Raw genomic sequence first — 19806 nt, 5'->3', positions numbered from 1 at the left:
TTTTTGTATCACTTGAATTTGATTCAGTTTTGGAAGGAAAACATCTTAAATTGGTTTTTTTTTTTAAATTAATTGCCATATACTACAATGTGGAATCATCATCATCGTCATTGTCATCGTCGTCATCATCATCTATGCTGAGATATTTTCATTTTAAGCACTGAATAGAAATGCCATTAATGAGATGATTAAAAGTTCTGGAAAGTCCAGAGCAGGGCGCAGGAGTTTGTGGTGGCTTTGAATCCCTGAAAAAGCTTCTATTGTTTTGTATTTGGAGTGAGCTGCTTATGTGCTTAATATGGATTTAGGCAGTGAAAAAAAAAATCAGCCAGAAGCACTGTTTTTGAACTCAGATGGGTCACAGGAACTTTCTCTGCACTCCATTCTAATTTGCAGTTTTGCTATAATAAAAGCCCCAGATATATTGCTACTGTCTAGACATTTTATCTGAAACAAGTGTCCTTCGTAATCCCAGAGGACTTTTCTATTTTATTTCCAGTAAATCAAAGTCTGTGAAGAGCTTTGGTTCTTATTAAGACATACCCTTCACAGTCCAGTGATTGCCAACAGTGGCAAACCATTGACAGTTCATTTACATATAAGCGATGACTTTCATTGAGTAGTTGGCCAAAAAACAGTGGACGTTCAGAGAGCATAGCCAATATTTCTTGCTCTTTGATGAGGATCGAGTGCCAATTTATTTATAGAAAGGCAAGATTTCTTTTTACCACCCTTACTCTGTTTTTTTGTTTTTGTTTTCAAATAGAGGCAGCAGTCTTACAAAATGCTCTGCATCCCAGTATTCTCTGGAGCCACTATGGCTCGGGAAGATGACAACGGTCGTCCTACAACTCTGATGGATCCAGTTACAGCTCAGTGGGATTTGTATATGAATAAAAAAGGAAGGAGCTGTCCTTTAGAGAAGTAAACTATTCTTTGAAAAAAATTAAAGAACACAAGACTTTTGAGATCAGAAAGGGCTCTGAAATTTAAAAATGCTGACACAGATTTCAGATGGATAAATTATCATACAAAATAATAGAGTCTACTGCATTATGATCCACATAATTAAAATGGAATGGTTTTACAAAGCGGGTCTATAAACCCTATTTACATTGTTCCTAGGCGTAAAGGAATTTTAGGTATAGCCTGGACTAAGAAGTATTTCTACTGTCTTCTTTAAGAATGAAATACTTTTCATTACAACATTGGGAGTTTTCATTAGAGGAAACTGAAACTAGAACTAAGATTTCATTTTGTTATCTTTTAACTCAATCAGATGCTACTGTATGGTTCAGTTGTGTATGAACTGCTCCCTGACTTAGTCACTGTCTTCTGAAAAATATGATCCATTATCCACATGCTCCTTCTTCTTTCTCTCTCGAATTGATGCAGCTACTAGAGAGCCAGCAACTCGAATATCAGCTGCTTTTAGCACTGAATGGCCTCTCGCTGTAACACAAAATAAACAGATGTATTGATTAACTAAAGGGAACACAAATAAGGACGTTTCTAAATTGAAATTATACTGGACAGAAATAACCAAACTGGTAGATTATTTATATGAAGGGTTATGTAAGCTACCACAGATTTCACTGATGCAAAGATAATATTCTATATTGCAAAATATTAATATTCTATATTACAAAATACAGTATGCATGATTAAGGACTGTAAAAGTATCAGATATACTGATGTCCAGCATGAGGTATTTTATTGTTAAGGGTCGTTACTATGACTTTCAAATGTGGTTGGCTATGAGATTTGTGGGAATTCCTGAACAAGTATGGCTTTTTTATAATAGTAAACTCTTTGGTAGAGATTTCATATACCATTTCAAAAAGTAGACAGACAGAGAAAGGAAGAAAGGGAAAGAAAGAGCAAAGGTTGCCTGTGTTTCAACATTTTCTTGGCTAATCTATGATATGCATTTTAAATTAGAATACTAATTTGACCTTGGTTTTTTCCATGAGCTGTTTTGTAGAAGACTTTTTAGAATATTTCACAAAATATTAAAAAAAAATCCATAAAGCAAACATTTCAGCAACAGTAGAAAAGTAACTGCTGGTAATCTTTGATATAGTAAGAGCCTCAGAGTTACATAGTGGAAATTATCAGAGGGAAAATGATGCAGGAAAAAGTTAAGCGACTAAGTGGTGGAACCTATCTTCCTCTAGAGGGCAGGAAAGATTCTCCAGAAATAGAGAATTAGTACAGCCTGTGCTGTGATAGGAAGTCCTCTATCATTAAAATTAATTTCGTAGCAGAATAGGCAAGGGCGAATTGGAAATTCACCTCTCCTTTAATTAAAGGCATCAGGAAATATAATTACCCCACCCAGAGATGAGAACAACCCTAAACCCTTTTAACTGTGGCTAGCCATTACAAAGGAAAAATTTCGTGCAATTAAGCCACTTGGGAAAATTATTACCTTGAGAGGCATGATATAAATAATTGTAATAAATACATTATAGTGACTATGAAAAAAAATTAGTATGGAATTCATATGGATCAGGGCATTGCTGGGGGAGGGGTGGCTGAAGCCATGGGTATTATACTGTAGGCTGGTCCCCAGCTAAGCATTAGTTGCTGCTGCAGGAAAGGTTACAGGGAGTCAAAGACTAGCACACCTTATCAGCTCTGCAGGAGTCATATCATTTTCTCTCTTCTCAGTCTGAAGCACCTGCAAGTGGAAGCATTAGCTACTGCTGCTGCTGTACACACAGGCTGTTCACACCACCTTTATGGTGAGGAAGCCATTTCTTTTGCTTTCAAATGGAACTGAAATGTAGTGAATAAATGAGAGAAACTGGAGAAAAATTGATTTGGCATTAGGATCTTGGATCATGTGAGTAGGAAATGAATGACTTCAACATCCAGCAAGTTGGACCAAACAGTTATTTTAAAAAGCATTGGCAACTACTTGGATGGAAAGTATAAACTCTAGTTACTAATTTATGTAGTAATGCAATTTTCTTTTTCTGGGTCTTAGTAATTAGCAGTGATAGTAGGCATGGCAATATAAAATTATGGTAGCTAGATTCAGAGTGTCTAAATATTTTGTATGAATATAATTAAATTTCTATTATACATTCTTGTTAACAAAGACTGTAAGATTACAGAACAGTTGAACTGTAGATATATAAATGTGCATGTTACATAGCCAGACATTTTTTTCTAATGCATGAGAGTAAAATGATTATAGTGATTTCACTATATGGACATTTCTAAATAGATTACATTTGCTATATTTTAGGTTTCTGAGTTGAACCAAGATGGAGGATCCAGGTTGCAGGCCAAAGCAGTCAAAATGTAGCTATAGCTGTACAGAAGATCCTGACATTTTCAAGGTGGAGACTTTATCACCAATGATTCAGAATTTTTTGAGAGTACAAAGTACATACATGAGACTCAACAGTACATTCTGGAAAGTGAGTTAGGAGATTTTCCAAAGATCGGTATTGGGGTTCTAAGTAATCAGAAGAACCATGAGATAACAAAATGCATTAAATGGCTCCAATTCATTCATAATAAATGCCTAGGTACACTGCAAACAATTCGGGAAGATTTCCCCAGCCTAGACCAAAAGTTAACAAAAGAAAGATGAAACTTAACGTAAGGAAATACTGAGGTATATGCAGTCTGAGACAAGGCAGACTTAACTGGATAGGTATCTTAATATAGTTTATACTATTTACACTTAATCAGGAACGAAATGTCCCTGTTAGTTTTTTAAAAAATGAAGTGGTCTATACCTATGAAAAAGGCATATTTGATGTCTGTGAGTAATGGTCATACGAATAAAATGGCACCATAATATTATGAAACAAATTCCTGATGTGTTTATATTTGAAAAGCTTTGTGCAATTTGGAACCATATCTCAAAAAGTTTATCACAGCACAGTATCTTGTTTATCTGTAGAAAGAGCTATCTGATCAGGAGGATGGAGCACCTCCTTTTAAAATCTTAAAAGGGTGGGGCTTTCATTTGTAAGATAAAGAGGCCACAAAACAAGGGCATGATATCATGTTAAATGTTATGAATTGTTCTGGAAAGAATAAATAATGGCAATCCATATTAAATTGACCAGTAGCTGTTTAAAACAGATACATTTCTTCATGCAATATATAACTGACAAGGGATTGATTTTTTTATAGGATTATATGATAACCAAGCTCAAGGAACTTTAAAAGAGGGGTCAATATTTTCATGAAAAAGAGAATACTTTATGTTATCACAATGTTCAAAAATGGAATCTGCACACTGTGGGACAATCCAGCTCAATGTCCTAGTCTGAACTTTCAGAGGCAAAATACAGAACTACTGTACATAGATTTTCAATCTAATCTAGGAGAGATTATTTTTTTAAAAAATAAATCTCTATAAAATACCACCCCAAACCAAAAGGGAAAATTTTGAACCCAGAATGATTAATGAATAAAGGGAAACAGATGGAAGTCATAACTGCAAGGAGCCACAAACTAACAACTCTTTTGGCAATATATGTGGAAAGCTAAACAGATTTTTATAAAATACTGTAATAGCAGGGACACAAAAGAATGACTTTCTATTTTCTTAAAAATAAGACTTGAGATACTTGACAGAGACTAGCATTTTTCTGTGCGAAAATTAAATTTTGAGCTAAAATTATTATCTGATATAAGGTTATTTTAAATAAATTGTTCCCGAGACTTTGTTAGTGATGAGCAAATAAACAGGCATATGGCTCAATTTTTACTGGGCTTGCAAACAAAATTATTTTGCCAACTATTTGAGGTTGTTACATGTGGGCTTAAGTGGGCAGGTAAGGATGGGGGCATGTGAACAAATTTACAGTATACAGACCCATTTTATGCTTGCTGAGTCCCTGGACTTTCAGTCTTGAGGGGGTTTTAAAGAGGTTTTAGGGTATCTCAAATCTTCACCCATGTCCTTTCCCAAATTTATGCCTATATGTGTGCAGGCTGAACTACAGCGAAGCCCAGGTCCAAGTGGCTTTGTCCCTCTACAATTCCCTCAGCTGGAAGTTTTTAAACACCTAAACCAGTGTTTCTCAACCTTAGCAACTTTAAGATGTATGGACTTCAGTCCCAGAATTTCCCAGACAGCATGTTCTGATCTACAGTAAATGGCACTTCTAAAACTCTCTGAACAAGCAGGTTTCAAGAATAAATATGTACAATAATTTTATTAGTGGTCAGTTTTCATCTTTTTTAAAACTGTTTAATTCATTATTTTGAGTACCAAGTTGCTGATCTGCTCCAGTAGGAAGGAGAACAAATTAATGCTACTCTCAACTAATCCCTTCTAGGATTGATCATGTCAAATATTCAGTATCAGCATCCCCCCATATTGCCTGGTATCAACATTCCTCAGTGCATATTCAGAAAGATTGGGGCCTGATAACCTGCTGTACCAGAAGAACATGCAAAGACTATTTGCCCTCTGAAACCATTTATTAACAGCCTTTATCCAAACCTATATAAAGCATGTTGCAAAGACAACTTACAATTGCCAAAAAGAGAGCATGCAATTAGTATCTGAAATAATTGTGATTATATTTTGTGCTAATATTAGCACTTTAAAACAGAACAATAATCCCAAACTGCATTATTGTGAAGGCCACTCAGCTGGTGATACAAAGCAATGGATGACAGTTCTTGATTGTTCGTTACATTTTGATGTTCTGCACAAACAAACCCCTTTCACCCTTATATAAATGTAAAGCAGCTCAGAATTAGTATTTTTATTGTAGCATTGATCAGAATTCCATGCTTCTTTTGGGATGTCTTGTGGTAGCAGAAACAAACTACTGCAATATTTTCAGTAAGTATGCATTAACACAAAGTTTTAGCTAATAAGTCTAACTGCACACATGGATGAAGTGAAGGTGATATTCTTCTTTTAATGGTTAAAACTTTCCAATAAACTACAAGTTATAAGGAGCAGGAAACTGTTGGTCCTCAACTACATGTTCTTGGAGCAAAGCACCTCACCATCACTTGGTATCTCAACCAGCACAGATTTTGCCAGCAGACATGCATGCTAATATCCTAATCAGAAATTAGGTATTTTTAACAATAAGGCAATTTGATAAATTATACTGTGCACCAGACTAAGGAGCTAGAAAAATAGCAAAAGACTATTTTCACTTTACAGAGCTCAGAGCAGTTTTTGAACTTTATTTCCAGTTCTTACCCCTTGGACTAAATTCCACCATTTTTACTAAACTGGACATTATGATAACAAGAATAAATTAATTCATGCATTTACAATAAACCTGATCTGAAATGTCTTGTTTGTTTAACCCAGGAAAAACTCCCTTGCAAATGTAATTCATTATATTTTAGCAGCAACTGCAGAAGTTTTATTTCTCTGCCAAAAAATTAAACAGCAGGGAAATTTTTAAAATCAAAGAATCTCGGATTCTGGTATAGATCTCTGCTACATGTATATCCTAATGTTAGGATTAGACATTTGTTATATTGCAGCTTACCTTTTAAAATACATTTTAATATAGCACATGTAATGAGATCATATTTTCCATTCCGTGTAGGAACAAAATACTATACAATATTTATCATTGGGGGTTTTGACATTAAAATTATACTTCTTGAAGAATTCTTATTATGGCATCAATTTCTGACTAAAGGAAGTATTAACTATGCAATATATCTAAATTTCTAGTGCTATGAAAATGAAAAGTCTCCCATACGCTCATTAAGTGAAGCATTAGGTGCATAATTAATCAGAAGCAGCCCTATTGTTAGATGGGCTGAAGAGGCCATTTCAGGCAACTATGTTTCTAGGTCCATGAAATGACTGTACAGTGTTGATTTTTTAATCCAAAATGTCCTTTCTTCCAAAAAGCAAAGAGCCTTTTCAAGAAACTACCCCTGATTGGAGAACATTCTTCCTAGGAGGACCTTTCCTGAGCCACATTGCTACATTTTGCCACCAGGCTGATTTTGTTGATGTTGTCACAAGCGCAATGCAATACATTCTGCAAACATTTGTTCCAGAATGGATTGTCCTTGTTCAGGCCCTAAGATATTTTTTCTATTACCCTTCTCCAAATAGGTAACAGAATTGAATGGATGCTGAGCATGTTCAGTTATCACTGATGTATGCTGGGGTTAGTGATACCTAAATTTAGGTTTTTCTCATTTAAATTTGTTTGCAGACCCTGAGTTTCTCCCAGATTAGTGTCTTCTTGGCTACATAAGAATCTACACATAAAGAGCAAGTCTAATATTAGTGCAAAGATTATTATTATATGTGTTATGCCTCACATATCAAAACAACTTAATGTACCTTGAATACCTTGATATATGGGTCAGCAGGCTCATCCTACTACTCTAGTACAGACAGAACAAATATATACATTTAAAGTTGCTTCATTCCTTGAAACTATACTCTAGATTCAAATTTATAAGCTACAGTGCACATCTCAGTTAATGTTGACAGGTTCCCAACATGATTACTTAGTAATGAGTCAGGAGAAGCAAGTCCCATGGATAATGAGGGGCTGGCCACTACCTTGATGGCTAGGGGCCTTGGTATCTAACAAGCCACTTTTCCACATATATTGTTCTCAGCTGTTACAGACAGCCAGAGACTACCTGCCAAAGATCCTGACTTACCAGGAGGTGTGGTGGAACAGGCCCAGTGGTGGGTGTTCTCTATAGTATCTCCTCCTATGAAGTAATTTGTCTGTAGCAAGCACAGTCCCTATTCTAGTGGCAATCTGGAAACTGGTAAAAACCTCGGTGTTTTGGAAGGCCTTTAGGAATTGACTTTTGGAATAATTGGCACCAGTATGAGTTGTAATGTAATGTTTTGTGTTGATTATTATTGTTTTATTTTATCATGAGTATCTGGAAACCAACTAAAGTCTTTTTGGATTGAAGTAGAAGATAAATCACACAAAATAAAGAAGCTTTGGTCAAGTGCACGTGGTTAGCTAAGAGTTGAACCACATTTAAATCTATGGAGACAGATCTTTAAAAAGTCAGCCTCATAACTTGTTTTTAATACCAAAGCATGGCTTGGATTTTACAAATGCATTTGAATGGGTATCTCCTGCAGAACAAAATCTCTTAGCAATTTATTCTGTTTGCATAATAAAAATATTTAGCATTTAGAGTCTATCAACAAATGTCAACATCATTTCATGTTTTCTGGCCTTCATACCTGTAACTCTTTAAAAAACACTAGAAGCACAGTGATGTCATTAGTAGTGGTTGAAGTATTTTGCCCAAACTTCTTTTATTCATTTTCATTTATTAAAACTGGGTGGGAATGCATCTTGGAGGTTGAATCAATCTTTGAAATATGGAGGCGGAAAGACCTTTCAAGGAATCGAGACTTGTATCTGCATATAAGATGACTGAGTTTTTTTCTTGCTTTTTTTTTCTGCTGTTTCTGCAGAATAAAGTGTTTTGCAGCTTGGGTGCCCACAGCAACTTGTGACAATAAGAATGACACCTTTTCTCATGGTTAAAAAAATATGCAGGCATAAAAATCAATACTAATTATTACAAGATAAAAACAAATGTAAGGTAGGTCTGACACATGTCCGGGTGCTGGCTACAATGCAGACATGGTTAAGCAACACAGTGTTTTATTCAAAGAATCCAATTATTTCAAAGGTTAATTATGCACTGAAAAGCATGCATTATATACTTGAGCTCTCAGAATATTAAGTAGATTGGCTTTCCCTTTAAATCAATTAAAGCAGGTGATAGTGCACTTCTCTGTCAGTTTCAACTGTATTCAGCTACTTACATGTTTGTGGCCTTATGTAACATGATGGTGTCTTATGACAAGCGCATCTATAGGTTTCAGAAATGAAAACCTTATATGTGACAGCTTTTTAACAAGCAAACAAGTTAAACAAAAACAGGCGTATTTTATTTGTAAATTATATAACACTTCTGAATGATAAAATCGTGTTTAAAATTACCATATTTTCAAGTTTGCATAATACGTTGAATCATAAACTAACTATTTATTTATTTATTTATTTATTTTTCAAATTTTATCTCTGCCCATCTTCCATGAAAAGAGGGACCCTGGGTAGTTTACAGTAAAACTAACATTAAAACTGTGAACATACAAAAATGCAAATACAAATTGCTAAATATAAATAGAAGATAAAAATAAGTATAAAATCCAAGTGGCAATAAGATCTAATTCAGTGAGGAGGGCTCTAAGGCACCAGCCACCCCCAGAAGAGCTAATCCCCTTCCCACCCTAGGCAGAGCCAGGTCTTCAGGGTCTTCTGGAAGGCCAGGAGTGAAGGGGCCTGCCTCACCTCCGGGGGCAGAGTGTTCCAGAGGGCTTGAGCCACTGCAGAGAAAGCCCACTTCCTGGACTCCGCCAAACAAAATTCTCTTACCAATTGGGTCCATAACATGCACTATCTGCTTGATTGGGTGGGATGGGTCCATGTCATAGGGATGAGATGGTCCCTCAGGTAGCCTGGTCCCATGCCATGTAGGGATTTAAAGGTCATAACCAACACCTTGAATTGGACCCGGAAGCAAACTGGCACCCAGTGCAGCTCACGCAGCAGTGGTGTCACATGTGCCGATATTGAGGCATCAATAATTGTCCATGCAGCCGCATTCTGGACCAGCTGAAGCTTCCAGATACTCTTCAAGGGTAGCCCCATGTGGAGTGCATTGCAATAGTCTACATGCTAGATGACCAGGGCATGAGTGACTGTTCGGAGGGCCTCCTGATCCAGGAAATGGCGTAGCTGGTGCACAACACAAAGTTGCACAAAGGCTCTCCTGGCCACGACTGCCACCTGCTCTTCAAGCAGGAGTTGTGAGTCCAGGAGGACCCCCATATTCCACACTGGGTCTGATTGGGGCAGTGCCACCCCATCCAGAACTAAAGATGACAACGTCCTGGATACAGAGGAGCCATCAACCCACAGCCACTTAATTAGTTGGTGGGAAAATGTAAAAAAAAATTGAAAAAGGTAAATATGACACTGGCAAATCATTGGCTATGTTAACAAGACACATTAATCACATTTTAGCCAAGAGTGGTGCAAACGCAGCCAATGAGATTGTATACCTCTTAGTTGAGCCAATTCAGATGGCAGCAAGATCTCAGATTGTCATGTTATATAAGACAATTCCACCCTTGTAAAATCTTAATATATTTTAACATACAATTATCCCATATTTACATATTTCTGCTATTATTATTATTATTAAGCCACCTGACTCCCAGCAACTCTGGGTGGTTTACATATTGTTCAAAACCTTTAAAAACAAGAACAATACAAAAAACACAACAACACAAAGCAAAGAAACAAAGATGGCAGAGAAAACAAATAAGGAAAAAGAAAAGGGTATCAATTGTCCTCGCCAAAGTCATGAGAGAAGAGCCACATCTTCAGGGCCCTTCAGAATACCAGTAGTGTGGAGGACATTTGAATATCAAGAAGAACCTCATTCCAGAAGGTAGGCACTGCTATAGAGAAAGCATACTTCTGGGTCCCAATAGATGGCATTGCTTAATCAATGGGACTCGGAGCACACCAACCCTGCCAGATCAAACCAGTGGGGCAGATAGCTAATGTAATCACCAGAATTTGTAGACTTTGTTATTCCTATCTTAAATATGTGGCTGCAACATAATGAGTTGCCTGAATCACTAAGATAATCAATACAAACAAGTGTTACGCTGCATTTACAGCTACCACCATCCCCCCAAGGTTAGGCAGATGGAAAAATTATCTCTTATCTGAAGGTAATTTGTAACCTTTCCTCACAAGTTTCCTTCTATTAATCTTCCCCCACCAAAAATACAACAAGTAGCTTACTGTAGTATTTAATGTAAAATTATATAAAAATAACAAGAGTGCTACGCAAATTCTCAATGAAATGAAATCAGTAATACAGTCTGGGTATTAGGCCATGTCTACAAAGTAAAATGTATAATCTTGGGATTACACAAATCAGAGATTGACAGGTTATGGCCACTGAAATGCTATTGGGTTTTAAACCACACTCAATCGCACTGATGATATTACCTAGTTGGCTAATGAAACATCTGCAAGCAACCAAACTTGGAAAGCACCAAGAACTTCAAAGTTAAAATTCTCAGAGTGCATTATAAAGTCATTTAAGTATTAAAATACAAAATAACATCAGTAAAATTCAATCAGTAAATAGAATAGGAAAGTTAGAAAATAAAGGCCACTGTTCAAACATTGTTTGGGAATGTAAAGTCCAGCTGACTGGAAAGCAGACCTATCAAGGAGGGCTGTCTTAGGGTGGGGCTGAGCTGGCCAGTGTGTCTGCTGGCCTTGCCTCCTTAGTGGAGGTATTAGAAACATGGGGCTGCCACCTAGAAGGTTGTTACTTGACAGCAAGTCAGGGAAGGATTTCAACTTGCTGTTTCTATCAAGAGCAAGGAACTCAGCAAATACGCTATTCAGATATACAGGCTACTATAATATAGTTTTACAATCTATACTAAAATATTTCCAAATTTAAATTCCAAGGGCTAATGCAAGAATTCCAAGAATGAATACTGTATTGATGAATTTTCTGGAAATCATACTTGTCAGTTGTTTTCCTGTTTCTGAGACACTACAAGAATGAATCATATATTTGACATCCCCAAATTTCTTGAACTGACTGCAGATTTGAAGCTGTTCTTCTGTCTGATTAGTCAGGAAACAGTTGTCTCAGAAGGAGAAAAACACACTGCTGCTTATTTTATCAAACTCTAATTGCACACTCTCACAAATAAATATGTTACATTCGGTCCCTTAAAAAAGCATATTATTTTGCTTAAATGTCTTGGTATATTTTGTTTGAATTTGCCATTTTGAACAAATATCCTTTCATTCTAATTGTTCTACAGTGAGCCATAGGTTTAGACTTTTCAGCATGTCCAACCAACCAATACAGTGCATAAAAAAGTATAAAACTCTGAGGAATTTAAAGTACTGAATGGTTTGGGATAAAGATTAGTCAAATGCATCCCACCCTTCCTCTCTCAGTTTCAAAATGGAAAGGGACTTGTGGGGAGGGGTGCATTCTAGGCAGGTATGAACTAGTGGCAGTGGATGGGAAATAGGATACATTTAGCGATAGTAGGATAGTAAGGAGATGACATCTCTATAATATATGAAATTTTTCTGTCTTCTTTCCTATCTATCTGACAGTTGCTTGTGCTTCATCTTTTGTTTTTTTACCACAGGATTAATTTTCTATTTTTGGTGACCCATCTGCAAAATGTACAGTAGTGAGCCCAGTATATAAGTGTTCATATGTTATGAAAATCCACAAGACTGTTGTTCTTAGAGGCTATGGATTACATGGGCACATTTTAACGAGACACTGTAAAAGAGATCCTATGCTGTGAACTGGCAGACTGAAATGTATCACTGTTGATTCTGCTGACTTCTCAAGATACCTCCGATCTTGTTCACTGGTTATGTTACAGCTAGTGTCAGTTCTATGTTGATTTCAGTAACTGACTCAATAGTGGCCTCTATCAAATAAAGCGGTGTTCTCCTGAAGGAATATTACTGAATTTTCCCTCCACCAACATTGAGGGTAGGACACTGAACCACACTAGTGTGAGTGCTTTTCTGTGTGTGACAGAAATAATGCTGTAGTGCTATTTAGAGGTCTCAGAAGAGCTATGAAAGAGATCCTTGAGGCAGTAAGGAAGAAATTTAGTTTGTCATTCTGGACATCTAAATCAAGGACTCTTCATTTGACTTCTTGTAAAGCTCTATTGGGAGCAAATGATATTAGGAATGGAAAGGGGAAGCCACAGAAAAGGTATCTTTGGGGATGCTTTTTCCAGGAGAAAATAAACCTATCAGCAAAAATAAGCTGAGCCGACTCACCCCCAAAGCTTTGATTTAATCAGGATTTCAGGTGGCAGATTCTCCAAACAGGCTGGTTATGGAAAGGTAATCAGTAATGATTGACAAACTCTCCAAGGCATTACTGAGATTGAATTTGCTTTTTTCCTCATACCCTTCCCTGTGCTCCAAACTAAAAAAAAATTCCAAGCCAATCTAAAAGCTAAGAACAGTATCACTTCTTCATTATGTGGCTCCACTAGTGCTCATCAGTGGTTTCCAAAACATAGTTTCAAATAAAGGGGTTTCCTAATGTTGCTGCATTGCTAAAAGGGTTTGACCTTGCCTTTCTCTTTAATTTGTCATATACGGTTGCATCTCTGTCTAAACTTACTAGTTTTTATTTGTAACTTATGGAACTCTTCTGTGTCAATTATACATACCTGTGCTTACCTACTATATATATGCCCACTTAGGTGGCAGCACCTGGCTGACCTCATTGAGGCTTTGAAACTAAGCAAGATTGAACCAGCTTTGTATTTGGATAGAAAATCACCCCCCAAAAAACAGGCCTTCATGTTTCATGGTCTCCTCCAGATCAGAAGACTCAGATGCAGAGGAGTCTGCTCCAAACAAATGTCATCCTCAGGAACTGGGCAGCAATCTAGCACCTGAGGTTAACTCTGCCAGCAATCATCCAGATCATGTCCTAGATGAATCTGATGATGGAGGCCCTAATTTCAAGTGGCCACCCAGCCCAAGAATATGCCATAAACTCCAAAAAGCCAAGTAGAGGCACTCAGCACAGCTTGCCCGTGCCAGCTGATAACTATGCAACCGCCAGCAGCCAGTTTATCATTTGGGAACAACAGCTCTGACCTGAGCTTCATGTTTTCATATCTCTGAATACCATATGCTATCTGAACCTTGGCTTTTTAAAGTGACTATCTTTTCATGACAACTGGACTTTTGACTACTTCTGTACAACTGCATGTGTACCCATGCCCTGATTTGGCTTTGTACTCCCACAAGAAGGCATTGGTAAACTGCTTCTATATTGCTGCCCAGCAAAATACACTGACATGTGCATGAGATCACCTGATCAGGCATGATTCATAGAAGGCTTTACTTTAGTTTTTACACACAATGCAAATCAAACTGCCTGGATTTGGTAAAACAAATATTGCAATTATTAGTTCAGTGTCATTCAGTAGGAAAAAATATAGTAGTGAGAGAGACTATGGGGTTGTCATGGCAATTTATGGGACAAACTCCATTAATAACTACTACCTTCTTCAGGATTTAGTCTTGGACAAAAGACATGGAGAGATCTCAGAAGAAAATGTATTTAGCAGCATATGTTAGAAACTTAGAGACTTACCTTTATTTCTTCTTGTTGAGAAATAAAAATTTGCATATAAAATTTAATACATTTATAATAGACTACTTTCTTTTTCTCCTAAAAGACATACTTCATCAGGGTCCTCTTCTCCTTGAACCACTTGTATATACATACAAACACACTGAAATACACATACACAATCTTATAATTACTAATATTTCTAGAGAGTCAAAGGAAATGAGGTGGTGTTATATACAAATTAATGTTTGTAAACAGATATGAATCTGTATCTGTTTACAAAGTACTGTATCTGAGTTTCTTTGCCCTACAAGCTTATTTCGACACTCAAAACTTGTATATGTTTGGTGGGTAGAAAGGTGAGACAAATGCAAAACATTTCCAGCAGCTGAAAAAAGAATGTTAGTGTTTTAGAAAATATTAGGCAAATTACTTGAAATGTTTCTTGAAATCCTCCATGTACATATCCACTAAGCTTGAATATTCAACTTGTGCCAAAATCTGCTGGATCAGAGCCCAAGGGTACAGATTTGTACTCTGACCCCTCCAACCCATTTTTCGCCTGTGATTGCAGTAATCAGAACTGGCAAGCATTATAGGAACAAGATCAAAATTCAGAAAGCTAAATCCTGACATACAATACACTGAGAAAATAATAAACAGTAGCCCTGCTCAAGAGAGACAAGCATACCATCCACAGATCATGAAACTGAGATATTATTTTATTTTATTATTATTTTATTATTTATAGGCTGCCTGGCTCTGGGGGGCTTACAACTAAAACACCAACATATCACAAATACTTGGGGAAAAAATGCAGGGGGGCAAGGTTCTATCAAGCAAATTCCAGAGTTGCCAACAATCCATTCTAATCAGTCAGACACCTCCCCTTAAAGTTCTCTCTCATGATCTAGGTTCCTGCTTCTACTCAGTTTGGTCTGTCTAGCCAAAAAATGGGGAAACCTGTGACTCTCCATAAGTTGTTCAACTGTTAGCAGCTGCAGCTAGAAAGGCCAACTGATAATGGTGCTAGGACTTATAATATGCAACATGTAAGAAACCAAACATTCTCTATTTTTGACTCAACACAAAGCAAAATAATTTATATATCCCAAATGTATACATGCTAAAAATCCAAATAGCACTTTCTGACCCAAACCTGCCAATATCTGAACAGGGGGTAAATGGTGGGTTAAATGTTAGATAGAAACATTTATCTTCCTGACCAAAAAAAAAAAAAAAACCTTTCTAAAACTGCTACTTATAATGGAGGAAAATATGTCTGCATTTAGAAGCAATTTTTTGCAGATAACTACAGAATATTCAATAATAAGAGCAGGCACATATTCACAAATTAACCATTGTTGTTTGAATTTAACACTGTGAGGTATAAACCACTTATCCATCATGAAAGCAGTGTATTTTCTCCTCCTTTGAGTACCCCAGATACTTAGCCTGGCATGATGTCAACAAGCTTTATAGAACACCATTAAAAACACTCTAATTTTTCAGGACGTTCATTGTTTGAGTTTATTTTAAATGATCAAAAGGCTTTCTTGAATCATGACAGGAACCCCATACTGCTTCAGCTCAGTTCCTTTCAACATCTTGCAACCATTAAGAGGCTGCTTGCCTCCCTGACACATATCAATGCTGTGTTACGAAGCATTCCGTCTTGTTACAAAAATGAGACAATTTTCAGGATCTTTGTACTGTATACAGTACGGACTCTCTGCTTTTCTATTCGCTGGGAAATCCAGAGAGCATATTTAGTTGGCCAACTGCTGGAGCCATAATCTCATCAAACAAACAAAGATTAGAGCCTGGAGCTGAGGGATCTGCTCAGGCAAGTGAGCATAACACCTGCTGATTACTATCTTTGTAATGCTTGGCCTGCTATTTGTATTAGCATGGTTGGCTGGGGAATTCTGGGAGTTGAAGTCCACACAGCTTAAAGTTGCCAAGGTTGAGAAACACTGGTATAGATTAACGGACATCAGATTAAAATGCCATTGGGCTTGGTGCCACATTCAGTAAGACTATAGTGAAGCTAAGAGTCACCTGTTAAAAATAAACACAAAGTTAAAACACACCAGCATGAGCATCCCCACTTCTGCTTGACACACCTCTTCAAGAGTTACAGTGAAGTCTTATGCATATTTATTTTAAAGTCAGCCCAGTAAACTGATTCTCATCCTATAGGCCATGGAGCTCCTAATGGTTCTAATGGTCCTAATGGCTGAGTTGGAAGATGTATACACATTTTCTCCCTTTCTTTAAATATAGACAGTTTCCTATCTCCCTCTTTTCCTGTCATTAACTGTTGATAATCCACTTTTCGATCTTCACAGATCAACTGAGCAGGTTATCAGCTCACTTGCAAGGAATAGATTACTTGGTTTCTTGTCACAGATAGTAGTATAAAATCAGTGAACCATTTTCTGCTGGCACCTTAGTGAACTGTGAATAAAGTGGCAGTGTTTTTTGCAATTCTATGGATTAAATTTTTTGTGACAATCTGTATTCACCTCCCACTCTACACATGCTATCATTCTCTTACTGCAGAATTAAGGTGATTCTCTAATATCTATTCTGTTTGTAACAGAACCTTCAAAATACTCAGGGCAAGGTCAGGTTTCTAAAACATTCTCCAGAAAAAGAAACTATTTGGCTAAAAAGCTTATGTTCTACCCAGAATAGAACTGACCTTCTTTTAAAATCTAAATAAAAATAAAAATAATGTCAAATAAAGGATATCAAACAAAATTACTGTTACTGAAACTTTCTAAAGGTAGATTTGCTTTTAGAAGGTGTAAACATCTACACTGTTTAATTATGATATATAATTCAACTTGAGAAAAATAGCTCAGTCCCTTTTTTTTTCATCATCTTTTAACAGTGCTTCAAGATTTCTTTATCAGTCAGTCCAAATAAAAAATGTCAGGAACATTCCAAATTTTGTTTGTTTTAGAAACTGATTATAAAATCAATATGATAAAAGTGTATAACTGAAGTATGTCTTTATGGATAATTTCAATGAATCACAGTAAACACAACCATGTGTAGTTGACACAAAGGAGTTCCAAATGTCACAAATAAAAACTAGATAATTTAGACAGAGATGCTACTTTAAATGAAAAATTAAAGAGAAGTACAAAACCATCCCCTTTTAGCACACAGCAACATTATAGTCTGGATATTTTGCTATTTGAAAGGTAATTTCCCTTATTCCTCTCTACACAGAGAAGCTGGCAAGGGGAGGCTCCTATTTAACTCTTAGTTCAGTATTGGTAAAGGAATAGCATCCATTGTAGCTGAAGACACCAGACCAATCTAGGCATGTACAATTTTCCCTTCCAATGGAAGGAACATTCTAGAGCAGTTTGAAACTTGCACAGCTGGCTATGGTGGAAAAGGATAATTATAATTAGCCCTGGGCTGGATTTGCAGTTCTAAGAAGCTACCTTACAGTGTGCAAATGCTGGAATAGCAAGTGAGTCTGATTGCTCTAGGCAAAATGACTAACTGTGAAAGCCTTAGAAAGCATAAAACAGAGTTTATTGGCTAGGTGCATTCCCACTAGAAGAAATATTTTTCCTAAAAATGCTGTAGATAATTGAGGTTTTAAGTTGGCTAGCAGAAGCTAACGATCTCTCTCTACCCTGCCTGAAGTTCAATCTCAAAAAGCTGATGGCCGTTTCTGAAACATCAGGCCATGTAAGATGTTTGAGAGACAGGAGGTACCATAGACAAGCTTTCTCTGGGAGGCCACATCCAACTTTTAATATCCTTATGAATAATGCAAATGTAAAACTGATACCACATGAAAACCAAACATGGCACCACAAAATGACATGAAGAATGAAACATAAATGGAGTTTTGAATTTTAAAAAAGCAAATATCTAAATATGAGCCCTCCTTCCCTGATTGGCTTTGGCCATAAAAGATTCATTTCCTGAGCTCTGATCCTCACTTATTGCAGCAAGAAACTATTTTCTGCAGACTCTTCAATTAAAGAAAACCAACAGCAGGGAAGAGAGGAAGCAGCCACACTGACTTTCATTTTTGTGTCAGCCATGCAATTCTTGCAATTCCTAATCCCAATTTTAGCAGATGAAGAACGCCTTCGATCAGCACAGCCATATACATATAATTGCGCAAGCACACACACACACACACACACACACACACAGAGATGCACAAACGTATTCAGAAACAAGTCCTAATCATTCCTTTGCTTTACAAATGATGTTGAAGATTTACAGAATTACAGAATAATTACAGAGTAAAAGTGGACTGAAACAACAAATGGAACCTGGAATGTGTTTGATATTTGAATATTAACTGTGCAACATATTTTTAAAAATTCAGTGCTATCTTTTCAAAAAAAAATGTTAAGATAATTCACAGTACTTTAAAAACAAACAGATTAAATGCAACTGCTACAGTTCTTTTCTCAACTAGTTTAAGAACCATTGTTACTGAAAAAGATACCACATATAATCACATAGACTGGAAAATCTATGATTAACTCCCAGAGCAGAACTTGTTATCCACACATGGTGCTGGTAACAGTTCATTAGGCCAAATTTATGAGTAGATGAAGAGAAACAAAGACCTCTGATTTCTGAATGAGAAAGAAAAGTGTATCCAATAATACCTCTCCTGGCACCATCTCACCAACCACGAGGGGGAAAAACAGAGGCTACCCAGTACACTGCACTTGAAGATTCCTTATATATACTGTTTCCTGAATCTATGTATCTGTTTTTCATGTCTGTTGAGATTTGGACTAAGACATAATGCTAGAACAGAACAAGTAACATTCTGAATGATGAGCTGCAGATCCAAACTCTTTCTGAACAGATAAAACATTATGGTGCAATTTCTTCCATCTTGTGAAAAAATATGTAGACATCAACTGAATAGCATACAGCAAGCTTAAAACTTATTAACTTTAACTTCTATATTTTTTATAATAGTCAGGTAATTTACTTATTTTTCAATTTCTTTCCAATTCTACCTCAATACAAATCAACATTTCAGTTTAGCTTTTTTATTTAAATGCAGAATCAAAGTCTAAGGAAAGGTAATTGCCAGGATGAGGAATGAATCTATTTTCTTCTTCTATCTTTTTTTCTTTCTTTTCCCTTCAGTTTTTCCTGCAAAATGTCTTCAAATTTTATGTCTTTATTGTGAATATTATAATCTGGACATGAGCACAACCAGGTCAAAAACAGAAAATAAGTGAATATCTTTGAAACATAGTGTGTTGACATGAGATCTCAAAGAATTTTATACCATTCATATACATGAAAATGAATACAAAATGAAATAAAAAGGTTTCCATGTCAGGCAAATCTGGACAGCACTGCATGAAGTTAGGAAAATATATCTAGCTCAAGAAGCTGCCATCAAGTTCGTGATAGGAGCTTGAGATTAGCTGCAGGTATATACCTCCTTCAAAGTTTTTGTATTTGTGCTGTATGAACAACTGGGTGCTCCCACCTGATCTACTCATACATTAAAATCTCCAAGGGAAGTTTTATCTCCATATCTTACAATGATTGGATTGTGTCTGATGAATATGTGGACAG

General features: G+C 36.5%; 1 protein-coding gene across 1 annotated transcript in view; it reads right to left on the bottom strand.

The window, feature by feature from the left end:
* Positions 1-1321: 1321 nt before the first annotated feature.
* Positions 1322-19806, bottom strand: part of IQCM (IQ motif containing M) — a 104601-nt gene continuing 86116 nt past the window's right edge. Inside the window, exon 10 of the mRNA XM_063310722.1 lies at positions 1322-1452. Coding sequence (XP_063166792.1) covers positions 1322-1452 — 131 coding nt within the window. The remainder of the gene's footprint in view (positions 1453-19806) is intronic.

Source organism: Candoia aspera, chromosome 8 (genome assembly GCF_035149785.1).
Source record: "Candoia aspera isolate rCanAsp1 chromosome 8, rCanAsp1.hap2, whole genome shotgun sequence".
NCBI classification, from domain to species: Eukaryota; Metazoa; Chordata; class Lepidosauria; order Squamata; family Boidae; genus Candoia; species Candoia aspera.
Note: the sequence above shows the minus strand (reverse complement) of the source record. Positions and strands in the feature narration are given on the sequence as shown.